Source organism: Stegostoma tigrinum, chromosome 3 (assembly GCF_030684315.1).
Source record: "Stegostoma tigrinum isolate sSteTig4 chromosome 3, sSteTig4.hap1, whole genome shotgun sequence".
Lineage (NCBI taxonomy): Eukaryota > Metazoa > Chordata > Chondrichthyes > Orectolobiformes > Stegostomatidae > Stegostoma > Stegostoma tigrinum.
The window spans coordinates 134,751,984-134,772,383 of NC_081356.1; the positions used below are offsets into that span (position 1 = coordinate 134,751,984).

The window sequence follows — 20,400 nt, forward strand, 5'->3', positions numbered from 1 at the left end:
ACGACTTGTTCTGTCAGGCAGATGATACAGAAGCTTGAACACATGCAGTTTCAAGAACAGGTGCTTCCCTGCTGTTGTTCGTTGGATGAATGGACCTATCTAACTTAAATTAATGCTGATCTTATTAATGTTGATCTTGCCGGGCGCACATCCTGTGCGGTAACTTGAGTGCCACGCTCTATCCAAGTTTTTTTTCTTTCACCCTGTGATCTGTATGTTTTTGTCTTCTATGAGCTGCCAATACTGCTCTCAAAACCTTTCACTGTACTTAGGTACACATGGCTTAAAGTCAAATCAATCAACAGGGAGGATGTAAATGATGAAAAACATTGAGGGAAAATCTCATGTACAGATGAAGAAATAATCAAAAAGGCAAATGGAATGCCAGACTTTGTAGATAGTGAGTGGAATACTATGCAGTAAGAGTTAAACCTCAACTGTCCAAAGCCCTGGTTAGACCACACAGATGGTTCTCGGCATAGGACTTTGGGAAGGAAGTATTCACTTGGAGAAAGCATGTGACATTAGTTTACCAGGGCAAGACCTGGATACCAAGGTTCACATCCTGAGGAGCCATCATAATTATCCTGTAATAAAGGAACGATTGATTTGACCTAAAGCATGTGGGTTGACAGAAACCATACCTGCTGATTAAGGATTTCAATTATAAGCCAAAAACATAAAGCCAGTAGGAATTGTCAGGTTCAAAACTGAGAGGGATTGATTTTTAAGAATAAAAGGTATGAAGAGACTTGGCGAAAAGGTATGCAATAGCAGATCAGCCTGGATTCCATAGGGTGTTGGAACACACTGAAGGGCTATCCTGCAGTGCTGAGTCTTTTAAGATTGAATAGGCTCATCGAGTGAACTGAGAAGGAAGAGCGACTGTAGTAAATATTCAGTCCTGTTGCCTCACTGACAAGAGTGGCCTTACCTGAGAAACACCCTCATCCTGCCCCTTAATATTCTCCTGCAACAGAATTGCTACAGTGCAAGGGGAGGCCATTCGGCTCATCATGCCTGATCTGTTTCTAATACCCAGTGCCAATCTCCTGCCTTTCCCCACAACCCTGGGCACCACTTCCATCCAATTACCGCCCAATGCCTCTGTTGAATGCACTTGAGCAGGACAAACAAGGGAATACTCAAAGAATGTTAGGACTCTGGGAGTTGCGGAGGATCAGAGAGACCCTGGCATATATAGACACTGGTCCCTTAAGATATCGGGCAGATGGATAAAGTGGTTAAGAAGGTATACTTGCTTTTGTTAACCGAGGCATGAGGTTTAAGTGCAGGGAGGTTAATGCTAGAACATATGAAACATTTGTTAGGCCATAGAGAGAGTGTCCTGTGCAGTTCTGGAATCCACATTATAGGAGGGATGCGATAGCCCTGCAGAGGAGATTTACCAAGATTTTGCCTGGCCTGGAGAGTTTCTGTTATGAAGAGAGATTAGACAGTTTGGGGTTTTTTGACTTGGAGCAGAGGAGACTGAGAGGGGACCCGACTGAGATGTATAAAATTATGAAGGGGACAGACAGGCAGTCAGGAAGAAATCCTTCCTTTTGACGGAGGGATCAATGACTGGGATTGAGTAGTGTTGGGGGGAGCGGGGGGAGGGTGTTTCATTTAAGGTGAGTGGCAGCAGGTTTAGAGGGGATGTGAGGAAAATGCTTACACCCAGAAGGTGTGGGGAATCTGGAACATGCAGCCTGTAAGGGTGGTGAGGGGCAGAAACCCTTATCACATTGAAGAAATATTTAGATGTGTACTAGTGGAACCATTCCTGTGAATCACACTGCACTGTCTCCAACATACTCACATCTTTCCTACAATGTGACACGCACACAACAGTATAAAATCCTCCAACACCCCCCACCCCAATGACTCTTCAACCCCAGTCTCTGATCCCTCCATCTTCTTCCTGACTACCCTGTCTGTGCCTTTCATTACCTTCTACATCTCACACAGCATCTTGCACAACTTCAACATCATCTTGTGTGTCCTTGAAATCTATGTCCCTATTCGTAAAGCTGAGAACACTGCGAGTGTTATTAACTGCTCTCTCCACGCGTCCAACCACACTCAACGATCTGTGCACATACACCCCCAGCTCCCTCTGCTCCTGCTCTCCCTTTAGAATCGCACCGCCTGTTGTACAGCGTCTTGCAAAATTGCTTCAAGTTGAACCCTGTGTATCTGCACACCACGTGCTGACCTGTTGCCTCACTAATGCTGCAGCGTGGATCAGCGAGCCGGCCCAGTCTGTGTAAACAGAGATATCGAGAGGCTGCGTTTTCTCAGACAGCAGCACATTTAGCTTGGTCAGAAATACAGTGTCACCGCCGTTTACAAATGACAGCACATCCTTGATGATGGGCTTTTCCGTTTGTGAAGCTGAAAAAAAAAGCAGACGAGCTTTTAAAGTGAGCACGAAGAAGAACAGAGATAGTAGGAACTGCAGGTGCTGGAGAATCTGAGATAACAAGGTGTAGAGCTGGATGAGCACAGCAGGCCAAGCAGCATCTCAGGAGCAGGAAGGCTGATGCTTTGGGCCTAGACCCTTCATCAGAAAAGGGGGATGGGGAGAGGATTCTGAAATAAATAGGGAGAGAGGGGAGGTGGACTGAAGATAGGTAGAGTAGAAGATAAGTGGAGAGGAGAGTATAGATGGGGAGGTAGGGAGGGGATAGGTCAGTCCGGGGAGGACGGACAGGTCAAGGGGGCGGGATGAGGTTAGTAGGTGGGAAATGGAGGTGCAGCTTGAGGTGGGAGGAGGGGATAGGTGAGAGGAAGAACAGGTTAGGGAGGTGGGGACAAGCTGGGCTGGTTTTTTCTGCCATCTGTGTTCTATGTCCTATGAGCTTTCCTGCTCCTCTGATGCTGCTTGGCCTGCTGTGTTCATCCAGCTTCACACCGTGTTATCATGAAGAACAGAAGTGGTTCTGCAGCTGCTGCTTCCTGCTGAGTAACACTGCTGAGTGTCGGTGCTTCTGCAGACGCTGCAGTACAGAGACCCCAGTGGGATAACTGAAGCAAGGCTTCCAGAGGGAATTCCCTGGGAGCTGAGGGAGTCAGGTAAAGGGCAGCAGATGTACGGGGATGCTGCAAGCCCTGCACTCAGACCATCCTGATGACATTCTCACCATTCCTTCATGGAGAAATAGGCCTGGAATTCACTCCCTAACAGACTGAACCCGGAGGACTGCAGCAGCTCATCGTCACGTGCTTAGCGACAAATCCATGATGCTGCAGTCAGTGACACCCACATCCTGTCAATAAAAAACAAAAACAAAGAACAATACAACACAGGAACAGGCCCTTTGACCCTCCAGGCCTGCACCGGCACATTCTGCCCTAATGTACTAAAACTCTATTCACTTTCAGGATCTGGATCCCTCTATACACTTCCTATTCTGGTTTTCATTAAATACAAACTCAGATAGTGTGGAACATAACACATTCCTGCACAGGGCCTGGGGTTGGACTGTGCTGCTGTCCCTGTCCTGGGACTGTTTGATGGGGACAGTGTAGAGAGAGTTTGCTCTGTATCTAACCCCATACTGTACCTGTCCTGGGACTGTTTGATCGGGGACAGTGTAGAGAGAGTTTGCTCTGTATCTAACCCCATGCTGTCCCTGTCCTGGGACTGTTTGATCAGGGACAGTGTAAAGAGAGTTTGCTCTGTATCTAACCCCATGCTGTCCCTGTCCTGGGACTGTTTGATGGGGACAGTGTAGAGAGAGTTTGCTCTGTATCTAACCCCATGCTGTACCTGTCCTGGGACTGTTTGAACGGGGACAGTGTAGAGAGAATTTGCTCTGTATCTAACCCCATGCTGTACCTGTCCTGGGAGTGTTTGATCGGGGACAGTGTAGAGAGAGCTTTACTCTGTATCTAACCCCGTGCTTTCCCTGTCCTGGGGAGATATGGAACCTGTGATGAAGACCAGCGTTGCTGCATGTCTGACCACTCTTTTCTCTGGTGTGTCTGTATGAACCGGGCATGTTCCTTTGAGTGACCTGATGGGACAACCTCTGGATCATGCGCAGGTTTTGGTGAAATGAAGAATACAGCCTCGGCTGATCGTTGGAATCGTCTTACGTACTGTAGTTGCTGTTAGTGATCTTCTTACAGCTGTCAGTGTTGATGTTCAGGCCACCTCCAACATTTGTGGAGCCCGGGTCTTCTGACATGCTCTGTTGGATGTTGAAGTTTGCATCAAAGCCCAGGCATCTCTTCACCTGTTCGCTGGTGATACCTGCGAACAGAGAACACAATGGATTTCAACTGGGGAATCAAGTGATGCTGACAGGTGGCCAGGAGGTTGAAGCGACGGTGGCGAGAGGGATCTGATGGAGGCGTGGAAAGACTATATCGTGTGAATCATTTCCCCATGGGAGCCATGTCTAACAGCAGAGGTCATCAGTTTGAGACGAAGAGGAAGTAAGTTAGAGGAGGGTAAAGAAAGAGTTATTTCACCCAGAGAGTGGGAGAAACATGGAATGTGCTTCCTGGCAGGGCGCTAGAGGCAGGGACTCTAGCAACTTTTGAGATGCATCTCAAAATGCCAGAGCACTTAAAATGCCAGGGTATAATAGGCAATTGCAGACAAATGGGATTAGTGTATTGTTTGTTGGCCAGGATAGGTATGGTGGGCCTGTTTCTTGTGCTGTATGACTCTATGACTCAGGGTTTAGCCCAGTGCATCCTGTTCTGTTCTAGTTCTGCTGAAGTGGGATGAACTGGCCCCCTAATGGCTCCCCATCGTGATACAGTTTGCTGCTTAAATTCTTAGATATTTCTTTTCAAACCCCTTCTCTACAGCCTTCCAAAACACCTCAGACTCCTCAAGTTCTGGCCTCTTACAGAATCATCTTTACGATATGCTCATGTCATGATAAAACTACACACCATCACCAACATTAATCTCTCTGCCAATGATGTGTGTGCCTTCAGCTCAGCAATTACCTTGCTCAATGATTGAGGCTTCATTTGGTGCTTTAGCATAAGCGTTAAGATAATGAGAAGGCCATTCAGTTCCTGGAAAAAACTGAAAGAACAGTGGACGCTGTAAATCAGAAACAAAAAACAGAAATTGCTGAAAATCCTCAGCTGGTCTGGCAGCGTCTGTGGAGAGAAAGCCGAGTTAATTTTTCAGGTCCAGTGGCCCTTCCTCAGGACTGATTATAGTGAGTGAAAGCTTGGCATCTGTCAGTACAGTCCTGAGGAAGGGTCACTGGATCTGAACCGTTAATTCTGATTCTTTTTCTTCACAGATGCTGCCAGACCTGCTTTTCCAGCAACTTCTGTTTTCGTTCCTGATTTACAGCATCTGCAGATCTTTTGGTTTTCAGTTAAACACTCCATTAGCTGCCATTCTCACATTCCAATCAATTAATCTGTACAATCAACATGTTTTAGACATAATGGGAACTGCAGATGCTGGAGAATCAGAGATAATAAAGTGTGCAGCTGGATGAACACAGCAGGCCAAGCAGCATCAGAGGAGCACAAAAGCTGACGTTTCGGGCCTAGACATTTCTTCAGAAAAGGGCCAAGGCCCAAAACGTCAGCTTTTGTGCTCCTAAGATGCTTTTTGGCCTGCTGTGTTCACCCAGCTCCACACCTTGTTATCAACATGTTTTCTCCATCAGCACCCTATAGCCCCACATACCTCCCCCCTCAAACTGTAGCATAAATGCTGCCCCTCCACACTTCAGCTCTGATGAAGAGTTATCCAGACTCGAAATGTTAACTTGCTCTCTCACCATGAATGCTGCCTGACCCGCTGTGATCTCCTGCATTTGTCGTGTTCAGTACGGGAGGGAGAATGTCCCTAGTCGGGGCACCCCACTGGATGTGGTGGAAACGGCAGCAAATGTAGGAGGTGGGTGCAATATTACAAATTGATGAAAGTCAGGAACAATCTAACCAGCTGTTCAACAGTTAGTGAGATCGCCAACTGGATGTGATGAAGGTTGGTATAAGGTGGGAGCTCATGGGATGAGAGCTCTCATACACACACAGCCTGCAGAGGAACAACATTGTCATTTCTCATTGATAACTGCTGCTGTCAAACTGTGTGTTTCTATGATTGGGCCCTTGTGTTCGGGAGATGTGATAACAGCAGGAAGGGAATGAGAATATGTTTGTAAAGGAATTGTTAGAGATATCCCAGCTCTGAAAGAAGGAAAATGCATTCATATAGTGCCTTTCACCACCGCAATAAAGTGGAGTGATTAACTCTACCAGAGATAGTAGGAACTGCAGATGCTGGAGAATCTGAGATAACAAGGTGTGGAGCTGAACACAACAGGGCAAGCAGCATCAGAGGAGCAGGAAGGCTGGCGTTTCGGGCCTGGAACCCTCTTCAGAAGAAGGTTCTAGGCCCGAAATGTCAGTTTTCGTGCTCCTCTGATGCTGCTTGGCCTCCTGCGTTCATCGAGCTCTAAACCTGATTAACTCTATACTTGGCAGAGAGTTTGTATCAGTGCCTTAGATTTTAAAACCAAAGTGAAATTGAAGAGTTTTCTAGAAGGGGTGTAACTCCAACTCTTCAATACAGCACCACTTCTGAGAGTTTCACTTTGGCTGAGGTTGCCATGGGGATGAAACCTAAAAAAGAAATACCTGATGAAAGCTTATTGGCTTGGAGTTGGATCCCAGCCCGTTTCTGCTGCAGTACTGACCAGTTACAGAACACAGAAGTCATGTGACGATAAACATAGAACATAGAACATTACAGCACAGTACAGGCCCTTCGGTCCTCGATGTTGTGCCGACTTCTCATACCGATCTCAAGCCCATCTAACCTACACTATTCCATGTACGTCCATATGCTTATCCAATGACGACTTAAATGTACCTAAAGTTGGCGAATCTACTACCATTGCAGGCAAAGGGTTCCATTCCCTTACTACTCTCTGAGTAAAGAAACTACCTCTGACATCTGTCCTATATCTTTCACCCCTCAATTTAAAGCTATGCCCCCTCGTGCTCGCCATCACCATCCTAGGAAAAAGGCTCTCCCTATCCACCCAATCTAACCCTCTGATTATTTCATATGTATCAATTAATTCACCTCTCAACCTTCTTCTCTCTAATGAAAACAGCCTCAAGTCCCTCAGCCTTTCCTCATAAGACCTCCCCTCCATACCAGGCAACATCCTAGTAAATCTCCTCTGCACTCTTTCCAAAGCTTCCACATCCTCCTTATAATGCGGTGACCAGAACTGTACACAATACTCCAAGTGCGGCCACACCAGAGTTTTGTACAGCTTCACAATAACCTCTTGGTTCCGGAACTCGATCCCTCTATTAATGAAAGCTAAAACACTGTATGCCTTCTTTACAGCCCTGTCAACCTGGGTGGCAACTTGCAAGGATCTATGTACATGGACACCGTTGATCTCTCTACTCATCTATACTACCAAGAATCTTACCATTAGCCCAGTACTTTGCCTTCCGGTTACTCCTACCAAAGTGCATCACCTCACACTTGTCCGCATTAAATTCCATTTGCCATCTCTCAGCCCAGCTATGCAGCTTATCTATGTCTCTCTGCAACCTGCAACATCCTTCGTCACTATCCACAACTCCACCGACCTTAGTGTCACCTGCAAATTTACTAACCCATCCTTCTACGCCCTCATCCAGGTCACTTATAAAAATGACAAACAGCAGTGGACCTAACACCGACCCTTGCGGTACACCACTAGTAACTGGTCTCCAGGATGAACATTTCCCATTAACTACCACCCTCTGTCTTCTTTCAGCAAGCCAATTTCCGATCCAAACTGCTATATCTCCCACATTTCCATTCCTCCGCATTTTGTACAATAGCCTATTGTGGGGAACCTTATCGAACGCCTTGCTGAAATCCATTTACACCACATCAACCAGTTTACTCTCATCGACAAGAAAACAAGAAACAGGAAAATCTCCCCACACAAAAGGCAGCAAGAACAAAAACAACACTCCAGGAAGTGAATCATAGAATCCAGCAGGCCATTCAGCCCATACTATCCCTCTAAAGAGTGGGACACCCCATCCCTGTAACGCTGCATTTCTCATGGCTGCCCATCTAGCCTGCACACTGTGGGTAATTTATAATTTATAGTCAGAGAATTATATAGCACAGAGACAGTCCCTTCGTCCCATCTCCCCTCTTCATACACTTATCTAAATGTCTTTTTGAACACATGGACTGCAGGAGGTCACCAGAGCGGCCCCACACAGAAAACGTGCAAACTCCACACAGACAGGTGCCTAGGGATGGAATCGAACCCACATCCCTGGTGCTGTGAAGCAGCAGTGCTAACCACTGAGCCACCACAAGTAGCACAGGACTGAGTTAAAAGGATAGAATCCTACAAGTGGTGTGAGCGGCTCAGACTGAAGAGCTGAAGTGCTGATGGTGAACGAGATGATCTCAGGATAGCGAGAGAGACATGATGGATGTTGAGGTTAGGGATCGATGTTTGCTTAGTCTAGGTCAAGTTGACATAAGGAAGGAGGAAGTGTTAAGTATCCTAAAAGACATTAAGGTGGACAAGTCCCCAGGTCCGGATGGGATCTATCCCAGGTTGTCATTTCCTGCGTTGATGATGTCACCAAACGAAGGAAACCTAAACAGATAAATAGAAAGCGGGGCATAACACCAGCGCTTCATCGGAGGCTCACTGATGATGTTACCTAGAATAGTGATGAAACGTCTAAAAACGAACCTTCCAGCTCAGCGAGCAAACTCACATCCATGATCTCAGGATTGCTGAGATGAAGACAGGGTTGTCAATGCTCACTGTATCCAGGTAGATTAAACGTGTGAGCGCACAAGGTAGATAAATAGAAATCAGATAAATAGAAGACACAAGTAGCAAGCATTAAATAATATCAAAATGGAGAACATTGTTGGAATGTTTGAGTTAAGAACATAGAACATAGTTTAGGGCAAGCCACCTGAAATCTGAATTCACAACACAGCATTCATAAAGGAGTTAATCCTTTAAATGTACACATATTGACGTGGATGGATCTGATTGAATTCCCATGATTTGAGTACAGGCTGAGCCAAGATTGGGAACTGAACATCCAGGATATTCTCTGTTTAGCGGGGATAGAAAACGAAAGAGAATGGAGGTGGGAGGCAGTGCTCCTAAAAGGAGATGAGATTAGCGCATCGGGAAGTGAGGATCTTCAGTTGAAGAGTGGAGTGATAGATTCAGTTTAGCTGGAGCTGCGAAACATGAAGGGGAAGCAAACGTGGCTGGGGGACAGTCTGAGAGAGCACTAGAGAAACACAGCAGGTCAGGAGAGAGAGAAACAGAATTAATGTTTCAATTCCAGTGACTCCACTGGAGCGTAAAGTGCTGGAAAATATTGATTTTCACACTGTTGGCAGAGAGGGAGGAAGAGCAGCTAACCCAAAGTAGGGTCACTGGACCCGAAATCTTAACTCCACTTTCTGTCCACAGATGCTGGCAGACCTGCTGAGTTTCTGCAGCAATTTCTGCTCGAGATTGTTTGTTTGTTTCAGATTGTGAGCAAAACACAAAGATGACTGGTGACAGGCAATAGACAATAGACAACAGGTGCTGGAGTAGGCCATTTGGCCCTTCGAACCAGCACCACCATTCATTATGATCATGGCCAATCATCCACAATCAGTATCCTGTTCCTGCCTTATCCCCATAACCCTTGATTCCACTATCTTTAAGAGCTCTGTCTATCTCTTTCTTGAGAGTATCCAGAGAGTTGGCCTCCACTGCCTTCTGGGGCAGAGCATTCCATATATCCACCACTCTCTGGGTGAAGAAGTTTTTCCTCAACTCTGTTCTAAATGGCGTACCCCTTATTTTTATACTGTGTCCTCTGGATCTGGACTCACCCATCAGCAGAAACATGCTTCCTGCCTCCAGCGTGTCAAATCCCTTCATAATCTTATACGTCTCAATCAGATCCCCTCTCATCCTTCTAAGCTCAAGAGTATACAAGCCCAGTCGCTCCAATCTTTCAACATATGATAGTCCCGCCATTCCGGGAATTAACCTCGTGAACATACGCTGCACTCCCTCAATAGCAAGAATGTCCTTCCTCAAATTTGGAGACCAAAACTGCACACAATACTCCAGGCGCGGTCTCACCAGGGCCCAGTACAGCTGCAGAAGTACCTCTTTGCTCCTATACTCAATTCCTCTTGTGATGAAGGCCAGCATGCCATTAGCTTTCTTCACTGCCTGCTGTACCTGCATGCTTGCCTTCAGAGGGAACGGACGGATAGTGATGTAAATTGGATGTAAGCGAAGGGGTGAAATGGAGGAAAATGGGCCAATGCTGCTGAAAGCAAAGTCAATGAGACATAGAGAAAGCAGGGTGAGGGATGTAAGAATAAGAGGGGACAGAGGCATCACTCAATGGGTATGAAACTCAATAGTGAGCACTCGAGACTGTGGAGTGGCCATACAGAAGAGAAGGTACTGCCTTCTCAGTGTGTGCAGTGCTTCTTGAGAATATCGCAGCTAAGCCCGGGACAGGAATGTTCACGTAGCAGTGAGGGCTGGTTTACTGAAAAGACAACTATCTGAGACCAGGCAGGGAGAGATCATTCTTACAGACAGAGTGGAGGTCTGTCCACAGAGTGGTCTCGCGGCTTGTGCTGCATCTCCCCTGGGGAAAGGGGGTTGCATTGCGAGCGGTGAATGCAGGCCCCTCCACTGAAAGAAGTCCAAGCTCAGCACTGCTTCACCCAGAAGTGGAACTCGGAGCTTGGGCAGTGAGGAGGGAGGAGGTGGAAGATTTCCATTTAAGCTTATGACTCATGGCCCTTCCTAGCTTTCTACTTCCCTTCAACCGTTAGAGAAAGTAGATAAACCGTGTTTCACTACAATCCTCCCTAAGGCTTTGCCTTACTCCGTATGGACTCCAACAAACGTTCATCCATCATTAATACTGAGACCCAGATCCATTCACACTCCAAACCCCTCCCTCACCACCTCATTCACACTCCTACCCCTCCCTCACCACCTCATTCACACTCCAAACCCCTCCATCCCTCACCACCTCATTCACACTCCTACCCCTCCCTCACCACCTCATTCACACTCCAAACCCCTCCATCCCTCACCACCTCATTCACACTCCTACCCCTCCCTCACCACCTCATTCACACTCCAAACCCCTCCCTCACCACCTCATTCACACTCCAAACCCCTCCCTCCCTCACCACCTCATTCACACTCCAAACCCCTCCCTCACCACCTCATTCACTCTCCAAACCCCTCCCTCCCTCACCACCTCATTCACACTCCAAACCCCTCCCTCACCACCTCATTCACACTCCAAACCCCTCCCTCCCTCACCACCTCATTCACTCTCCAAACCCCTCCCTCCCTCACCACCTCATTCACTCTCCAAACCCCTCCCTCCCTCACCACCTCATTCACACTCCAAACCCCTCCCTCCCTCACCACCTCATTCACACTCCAAACCCCTCCCTCGCTCACCACCTCATTCACACTCCAAACCCCTCCCTCCCTCACCACCTCATTCACTCTCCAAACCCCTCCCTCCCTCACCACCTCATTCACTCTCCAAACCCCTCCCTCCCTCACCACCTCATTCACTCTCCAAACCCCTCCCTCGCTCACCACCTCATTCACACTCCAAACCCCTCCCTCGCTCACAACCTCATTCACACTCCAAATCCCTCCCTCGCTCACAACCTCATTCACACTCCAAACCCCTCCCTCCCTCACCACCTCATTCACTCTCCAAACCCCTCCCTCGATCACCACCTCATTCACACTCCAAACCCCTCCCTCCCTCACCACCTCATTCACTCTCCAAACCCCTCCCTCCCTCACCACCTCATTCACACTCCAAACCCCTCCCTCACCACCTCATTCACACTCCAAACCCCTCCCTCCCTCACCACCTCATTCACTGTCCAAACCCCTCCTCCCTCACCACCTCATTCACTCTCCAAACCCCTCCCTCGCTCACCACCTCATTCACTCTCCAAACCCCTCCCTCCCTCACCACCTCATTCACTCTCTAAACCCCTCCCTCGCTCACCACGTCATTCACACTCCAAACCCCTCCCTCGCTCACCACCTCATTCACACTCCTACCCCTCCCTCGCTCACCACGTCATTCACACTCCAAACCCCTCCCTCGCTCACCACCTCATTCACACTCCTACCCCTCCCTCGCTCACCACGTCATTCACACCCAAATCCTTTGTGTTCCATCCCATCTTCAGGTGACTGTGTTTTATTTGCTCATTTGTCACCTCTATTGGTGGGCTCCCTCACACCGTGCAAAGATATGCAGGTTAGCTGTGCGAAATTGTCCATAGTTTTCAGGGTTGCGTAGGTTAGGGGGATGGGTCTGGGTGGGCTATTCTGAGGGTCAGGACTCGTTGGGCTGAGGGGCCTGTTTCCACGCTGTCGGATTTCTGTGGAAAATGCTTGCAGACCTGCTGAGTTTCTGTCGCAACTTCAGTTTTTGTTGCTGCTTTCAAGTGGATCTCATGGCCTCGTGGTGTTGTCGCTGGACCCAGACGATGTTCCGGGGACCTGGGTTCAAATCCCACCATGGCAGATGGTGGAATTTCAATTCAATAGAAGAAAAACCTGTACTGAAGAATCTAATGATGACTCGGAAGCTGTTAAGAGTTCGGAGGGGAACCCATTTGGTTCACTAATTGCCTTGGGGGAACAAAACTGCCGTCCTTACCTGGCCTGACCTCCATGAGTCTCCACACCCCCAGCAATGTGGTTGACTCTTCATTGCCCTCTGGGTAATTAGGGATGGGCAATGAATGTTCAGTGATTGACTGAATGATAAAATAATTATAGCACGAGCAGTATTTAGCTTTTGTTTGAGTTGGGTGAGGAGGAGCAAACTACATCATGAACTGTGAAACAAGTTGACTTACGTTCCTGATCCATTTCTGATTTGTCCAATACGTAAACCATTTGATAATCGCCACCTAGCGTTCCAGAGGCACTATAATGTGTGCCGTAGTTTTCGAGGAATTTAAAATACACTCCTTTGTCATATTCTGTTGGCAAATCCTTCAGGTCGATGATGAAATCTTCATTAAGCATATAGCGACTGGTCCGCATGTGGAATTTTGCCAGCTGAATTTGACCCTTCACCCGGAAGTATTCATTTGTCTAGGTTTTGAATAAATTGGTAAGAATGAGTTATCTACTTCTGAATGAAAATTAAATCTTACCACGAGAAATAAAGAGCCTGGGGTCAGCCTCAAACGATTCCTGCACGTTCACATGTTTGCATTGTACTCCCCGCAGTATTCTTGTCTCTGGTCCCATGCTCACACATAACTCCCACCCTGCCTCACCCAAACTGCGTATACACTTCTACTCTTCCAAACCCGTCAGCCATCCTTCCCCTGTCTCACACGGGCCCATTCCCAGCTCCAAGGGGTAATATAAGACCATATGTCTCACTGGGTGACGTAGTGAGGTTTGGTTAGCTCAGCTCGCTGCACAATTGGTTTCTAATGCTTTGAGATGCCAACAGCGTGGGTTCTGTTCCGGCATTGTTTGCAATTCTCATCAAGGTCTTGCTGAGGTGTGGTGACACCCAGGTTACATTGCCACCAGTCAGCTCCCACACTTCTGGGTATCCCTGTGTTCTTTTTCCCATGTGATTTTGCCCTGTCCCCACATTCACTCCATCTTTCCCCCTTGCTTGCTCACTTTCTGTTTGGTCATTGAATCCCTACAGTGTGGAAGGAGGTCATTCAGTCTATCGAGTCCACATTGACCCTCTGAAAAGTATCCCACCCAGTCCCACCACCCCAACTATCTCTGTAACCTTACATTTCCCATGACTCATCCACCTAGCTTGCTTATCCTTGGACTCTACGGGCAATTTAGTATAGCCAATCCACCCAGCCTGCACATCTTTGGGCTGTGGGAGGAAACCGGAGCACCAGGAGGAAACCCACGCAGACACGGGGAGAATGTGCAAACTCCACACAGACAATCGCCCGCGGCTGGAATTGAACTCGGGTCCCTGAGGCTACAGCGCTAACCATTGAGTCGCCCATGTTCTATTCCCTTACTTTATCTCTACTTTTATTGTACTGTCTGTACCCTCTATACTGCCCTCCTCTGCCTCTCTCTCCTATGCTCTGAATCCACCCCACACTCCATTTGTTTGGAGCAAGAACAGGCCATTCGGCCCTTTGAGTTTGCTCTATCATTCAATAACATCATGGATGACCATCCATCTCAGACCCCGTGTTCCTGCTTCCTCCCCAAAATCTTTGATCCCTTTACCCCTAAGAATTCCATCTAACTGCTTCTTGAGACCATTCAATATTTTGCCCTCAGCCGCTTTCTGTGGTAGAGAATTCCACAGGCTCCCCGCTCCCTGGGTGTATACATTTCTCCTCATCTCAGCCCTAAATGGCCTACACTGTTTCCTTAGCCTATGACCCCTACTACTCTTGTTATCAGGAACATCCTACCTGCATCCCCCCCCTCCGCCTGGTCTTCTTCGTATTTGACAGGTTTCTAAGGGATCCCCGTCCCTCAATCTGCTAAACTCCAGTGACGATAACCCAAAATGATCCAGTCTCTCTTCAGATATCAGTCCTGCTTTTCAAAGCATCAAACCCTTGGTGCACTCCCTCTAATGCCAGAACACCCTGCCTCAGATAAGGTGGTACACTTGCCCCTTTCCCAGCGCTGCTCCCTACTCTCTCTGTGTAATCCTGCCTCCCCATTCCAAGAGGAATGTTGATATCTCCGATCAGGGGTGTACCTGGGACTGATTGTGACTTAGCAGCTTCTCAAGATTTTGCGACTTGTTGAGATTGAATCCAACACCAGCCTTGGATTCGAGCAGATTAGACTTTGTGGTCAGAGAGAATCCAACATTGAAATTGTTTGTGGTCTCTTCCATGATCTTTGTGACAACTTCAGATGAAGTCTCGTATACCTCGGTAGTGAAGGCTTGTCTAGCTTGTGTCTGGATGAATAGAGCCAAACAATTCAAGGATACACTCTTAGAGTACAGAATGGATACAGCATGGATATATACCACTCGCTTGCAGCACGGCTATTCACCTTGCCCTACTTCCCAATGCTTCCCTGAAAACCCTGCAGAGATCATTTCAGATAAAGATTGAACCCTTGTTGAAACCCCTGAGCGGAATTTCGTCCGCTACCCTCAGCCTGAAAAAGCCCTGAAACCCCACTCCACAGACTGATGTTACCAGGGACAGAGGACCATAGAGAGGTCCACCCCTGTCAGTACCTATGTAGACCCATCGCCCTAGTGGGAGATTCCATTGACTCCATCCACACAAGGGGCAGACCCTGTTCCCACGGAGGATAAAACAATCCTTCCTTTGTAACACAGCCTCTAGCACATGTGAACCTTACCTGATAGGTGAAAAATGCAATATTCCAGGGGATACGGAAATAGGTCCTTCTGTTTCCATCATAGGCGCTATCACATTGGCCATTGTAGAATTTGTTGTTGAAGGGGCTTTTCCGAGGCTCCATCCCAAAGATGTTCATCCTAAAAAACAAGGTCCAACTCAGTCATTCAGCATAAAACAACCCCCAGGTGCTAATGGCATCAGAGGAGCAGGAAAGCTTGACGTTTCGGGTCGGGACCCTTCTTCAGTGAGGGAGGGAGGCTTTTCTGAAGAACTCATATTCCGCTTGGGAACCCTGAAGCCCAATGGTATCAATGTGGACTTCACAAGCTTCAAAATCTCCCCTCCCCCCACTACATCCCAAAACCAGCCCAGCTCATTCCCCCCCGCCTAACCTGTTCTTCCTCTCACCCATCCCCTCCTGCCGCCTCAAGCCGCACCTCCATTTCCCACCTACTAACCTCGTCCCGCCTCCTTGACCTGTCCGTCTTCCCTGGACTGACCTATCCCCTCCCCACCTCCTCATCTATACTCTCCTTTCCACCTATCTTCTCCTCTATCCATCTTCAGTCCGCCTCCCCCTCTCTCCCTATTTATTCCAGAACACTCTCCCCATCCCCCTTTGCTGATGAAGGGTCTAGGCCCGAAACGTCAGCTTTTGTGCTCCTGAGATGCTGCTTGGCCTGCTGTGTTCATCCAGCCCCACACTTTGATATCTTGGATTCTCCAGGATCTGCAGTTCCCATTATCACTGTTGTTCTTCCAGCTTGTGTTGGGCTTCACTGGAACACTGCAGCATTCCCTGCAACCTGCTGAGCTTTTCCAGCAACTTTGTTTTTGTTCTTGATTTACAGCATCCACAGTTCTTTTGGTTTATATTGTGTTTAAGAATTACTTGAAATAACATTTGAAATGTCATAACATTCAAGTGCCTGGTCCTGGTGTGGAAAAGTAGGACTCGTGTATACAGGTTAGCACAGACTTGATGGGCTGAAGGGCCACTTCTGTACTGCATGCTTGTCTTCTCTCTCTCTCTCTCTCTCTCTCTCTCTCTCTCTCTCTCTCTCTCTATGTCTCTCTCTTTCAAGACTCTGTTTCTGTCTGTGTGGTTCTCAGGAGACTGGCTGTCTTAGTAACAAAATCAGAAGTTACGGGAAAAGCTCAGCAGGTCTGGCAGCATCTATGACGATAAAATCAGAGTTAACATTTTGGGTCCGGTGACCCTAATGCAGAACTAACCCGAAATGTTAACTGATGTTTTTCTTCACAGATGCTGCCAGACCTGCTGAGCTTTTCCAGCAACTTTTGTTTTTGTTCCTGATTTACAGCATCCGCAGTTCTTTTGGGTTTTTATTCTGCTGTCTTTGTGCTGTCCATCTCTCTCTCTCTCTGTCTCTCTCTCTGTCTCTGTCTCTCCTTCTCACTCTCTCACTCTACCTCTCTTCTCCCTCTCCCTCTCTCTCTCTCCCCCTCTCTACCTCTCTCTCTCTCTCCCTCTCCCCCTTCTGTCTCTCTTTCTCTTCCCCTTCTGTCTCTCTCCCCCTTCTGTCTTTCTCCCCCTTCTGTCTCTCTCTCTCTCTCCCACCATCTCTCTCACACCACCCCCAGCCTCTCTCTCTCTCTCTCTCTCTCTCTCCCCCCCCCTCTCTGTCTCTCTCTCTCTCTCTCTCTCTCTGTCTCTCACTAATATGAGCCTCGGCGTCTGGACCCAGTGAGTTGATCCTCACCCTGACCCTGCGGTGTCCCCTATTTCCAAAGGCTCCAAGGCCCTTCTGCAGGGAGACCTGTACGATTCACAGTCATCTTCATCGCTGTAATCGCCACAATCGTTGTCATCATTGCACTTGAGCCTTCTCTGGATACAGCGTCCTGCAGATAGAAAAACACACGGGATCACCCCTCCATATATCTGGCCACATTGAGAGTACAAACTGAATCAGAAAGCAGCAGCCTCTTTACAACTTGGGTACCTCAGAGTACAATGGGCCTTGATCAGATGGGCTGATCGGCCCAGGAGTGACAGATGGAGTTTAATTTAGATAAATGTGAGGTGCTGTATTTGGAAAGGCAAATTAGGGCAGGACTTGTACACTTAATGGTAAGGTCTTGGCGAGTGTTGTTGAACAATGAGACCTTGGGGTTCAGGTTCTTAATTCCCTGAAAATGAAGTTCCAGGTGGACAGGATGGTGAAGACAGTGTTTGGGACGCTTGCCTTTATTGGTCAGTGCACTGAGTATAGGAGTTGGGAGGCCATGTTGCAGCTGTACAGGACATCGGCGAGGCCGTTTTTGGAATACTGTGTCATTCCTGGTCTCCCAGTAATAGGTTGTGAAACTTGAAAGGGTTCAGAAAAGATTTACAATGATGTTGCCAGGGTTGGGGGGTGTGAGCTGCAGGGAGGGGCTGAATAGGCTGAGGCTATTTTCCCTGGAGGGTTGGAGGCTGAGGGGTGAACTTATAGAGGTTTATAAAATCATGAGGGGCATGGATAGGATAAAAAGATAAGGTCTTTTCCCCCAGGGTAAGGGAGTCCAAAACTAGAGGGGCATAGGTTTAAGGTGAGAGGGGAAAAATTTCAAAGGGACCTAAAGGGAAACTTTTTCACACAGAAGGTGGTGCGTGTATGGAATGAGCTGCCAGAGGAAGTGGTGGAGGCTGGCACAATTACAACATTATAAAGGCATCTGGATGGGTATGTGAATGTGAAGGATTTAGAGGGATATGGGTCAAATTCTGGCAAATGGAACCAGATTAGTTGGCACAGATGAGTTGGGCCGAAGGGCCTGTTTCCGAGCTGTACAGCTCTATGACATTATGACTCCATGGAGAAAGTTTGGTTGCAATTTCAGAATCCCCCTCTAGATGTCGGGTGTGTCTTTATTATAGAGTCAAACGGTCATGAGAGGCCCACCTCACAGAAAAAGGCCATCGAGTCTGCGTCAGTCAAAAACGACCACCAAATTATTCTTGTACCTTAGTCAGCAGTTATCAGCTTTGATGCCCTCTCTCCAACAGAGAGTAGTGCCACGATGTCCAACCAGGGGTCACAGTCTAAGGATATGACTTAGACCAGTTAGGGCTGAGCTGAGGAGAAATGTCTGCACCCAGGGAGCGGGGAGCCTATGGGATTCTCTACCACAGGAAACCGTTGAGGCCAAAACATTGAGTAATTTCAAGAAGGAGTTCGCTGTAGTTCTTAGGGCTAAAAGCATGAAAGTGTTTGGGGAGAAAGTGGGAACAGGGTACTAATTTGGATGATCGGCCATGATTACATTGAATAGCAGAGCAGATTCAGAGAACTGAATGGCCTCCTCCTCCTTTCATTCTCTATCTTTCTATGTGATGGAAAAGAAATTATTCCCCAAAAAATGAGGCATTCCTACTCCAGTAAACATTGTTTTATCAACCAGAACCGTTGATAAACCGACAAAAAAAACCTCAAATATTGTGAGGTCCAAACATTTAATCTGTAACTAAAGTATAATAGAGATGTGTAACTTCCCTGCGTTACATTTTCATTACTCACTGTTGATGCTTTTACATCAATTTTTTGAGGGAAGTTGATGTCTTGAGGTTTTGCTTGGTCAGGGTTCACTGTAGTTATGTTTACCTCTTGATTACTGAGAATATTTAATCATCTGGTGTACTCCCATTCCCATATGTGGCAGTTATTAAAAAAGTTCGCTGTTCATTCATCATTTTTATGTATTTGAGAGGATTGTCCAGGCTAAATTTCACTGTTTTGTAGGCCAGATTTTTTTTTGTCAGTATGACAAAGAACTGAAGACTTGGGACATGACACCAACACATCTGTTTGCAGGTCCCTCACTCATTGACCTTTTGTTTTACTTGCCAGAAATATCAGTTAAGGCTACACCTTTCTAAACAGACAATCAGAGAATGGACAACTCTGTAGCAATGCTGCTGATTCTTAATATGTAATGAGGCAGGTTTAATAAAGGCAAAAGATCACTTAGGAAACGATGACCGTAACAGGGTAGAATTTGGTATTCAGTTTGAGAGTGAGAAACCTTGGTCAGAAACAACTGTGCTAAACCGAAACAAGGGTAATTACAGAGGAATGAGAGCAGAGTGGCTGAAGTATTCATGGGAATGACATCAGTGGGAAAACAAATGGTTGAGGAAAAATGGCAGATCTTCCAAAAAAATCATGCTTCACATGAAAGGTACATGTCAGTGAGGAAGAAGGATCCTAGGAAGAAGATAAACCCACTGATGGATACATGAAATTGAAAAGAAAAACAATGTTATGAAGACTAGTTTCAGAGATAGTAGGAACTGCGGATGCTGGAGAATCTGAGATAACAAGGTGTAGAGCTGGATGAATGCAGCAGGCCACGCAGCATCAGAGGAGCAGGAAGGCTGACGTTTTGGGCCTAGTCCCTTCATCAGAAATCTGAAGAAATTGGGCTGAAACGTCAGCTTTCAAAGAACAAAGAAATTACAGCTCAGGAACAGGCCCTTTGGCCCGCCAAGCCTGCACCAATCGAGATCCTCTGTCTAAGCCTATCATCTATTTTCTAACGGTCTGTGTCCATTTGCTCCCTGCCCATCCATGTACCTGTCCAAATATATCTTAAAAGACGCTAACGTGTCTGCGTCTACCACCTTCGCTGGCAACGCATTCCAGGCACCTACCACCCTCTGTGTAAAGAACTTTTCACGCATATCTCCCTTAAACTTTCCTCCTCTCACTTTGAACTCATGACCCCTAGTAATTGAGTCCCCCACTCTGGGAAAAAGCTTCTTGCTATCCACCCTGTCTATGCACCTCATGATTTTGTAGACCTCAATCAGGTTCCCCCTCACCCTCCGTCTTTCTAATGAAAATAATCCTAATCTACTCAACCTCTCTTCATAGTTAGCACCCTCCATACCAGGCAACATCCTGGTGAACCTCCTCTGCACCCTCTCCAAAGCATCCACATCCTTTTGGTAATGTGGCGACCAGAAC

At 47.3% G+C, this 20,400-nt stretch overlaps 1 protein-coding gene across 2 annotated transcripts in view; it reads right to left on the bottom strand.

The window, feature by feature from the left end:
- Positions 1-20,400, bottom strand: part of c9 (complement component 9) — a 44,745-nt gene that overhangs the window by 5,645 nt on the left and 18,700 nt on the right. The window contains exons 4-9 of one of the 2 annotated variants that reach the window (XM_059645047.1): positions 17,152-17,293; positions 15,426-15,564; positions 14,803-15,009; positions 12,941-13,181; positions 4,109-4,261; positions 2,219-2,397 (exon numbers count right to left, since the gene is read on the bottom strand). In XM_059645047.1, the coding sequence (XP_059501030.1) occupies positions 2,219-2,397; positions 4,109-4,261; positions 12,941-13,181; positions 14,803-15,009; positions 15,426-15,564; positions 17,152-17,293 (1,061 nt within the window). The remainder of the gene's footprint in view (positions 1-2,218; positions 2,398-4,108; positions 4,262-12,940; positions 13,182-14,802; positions 15,010-15,425; positions 15,565-17,151; positions 17,294-20,400) is intronic. The other variant, XM_059645048.1, reaches the window with a different exon arrangement.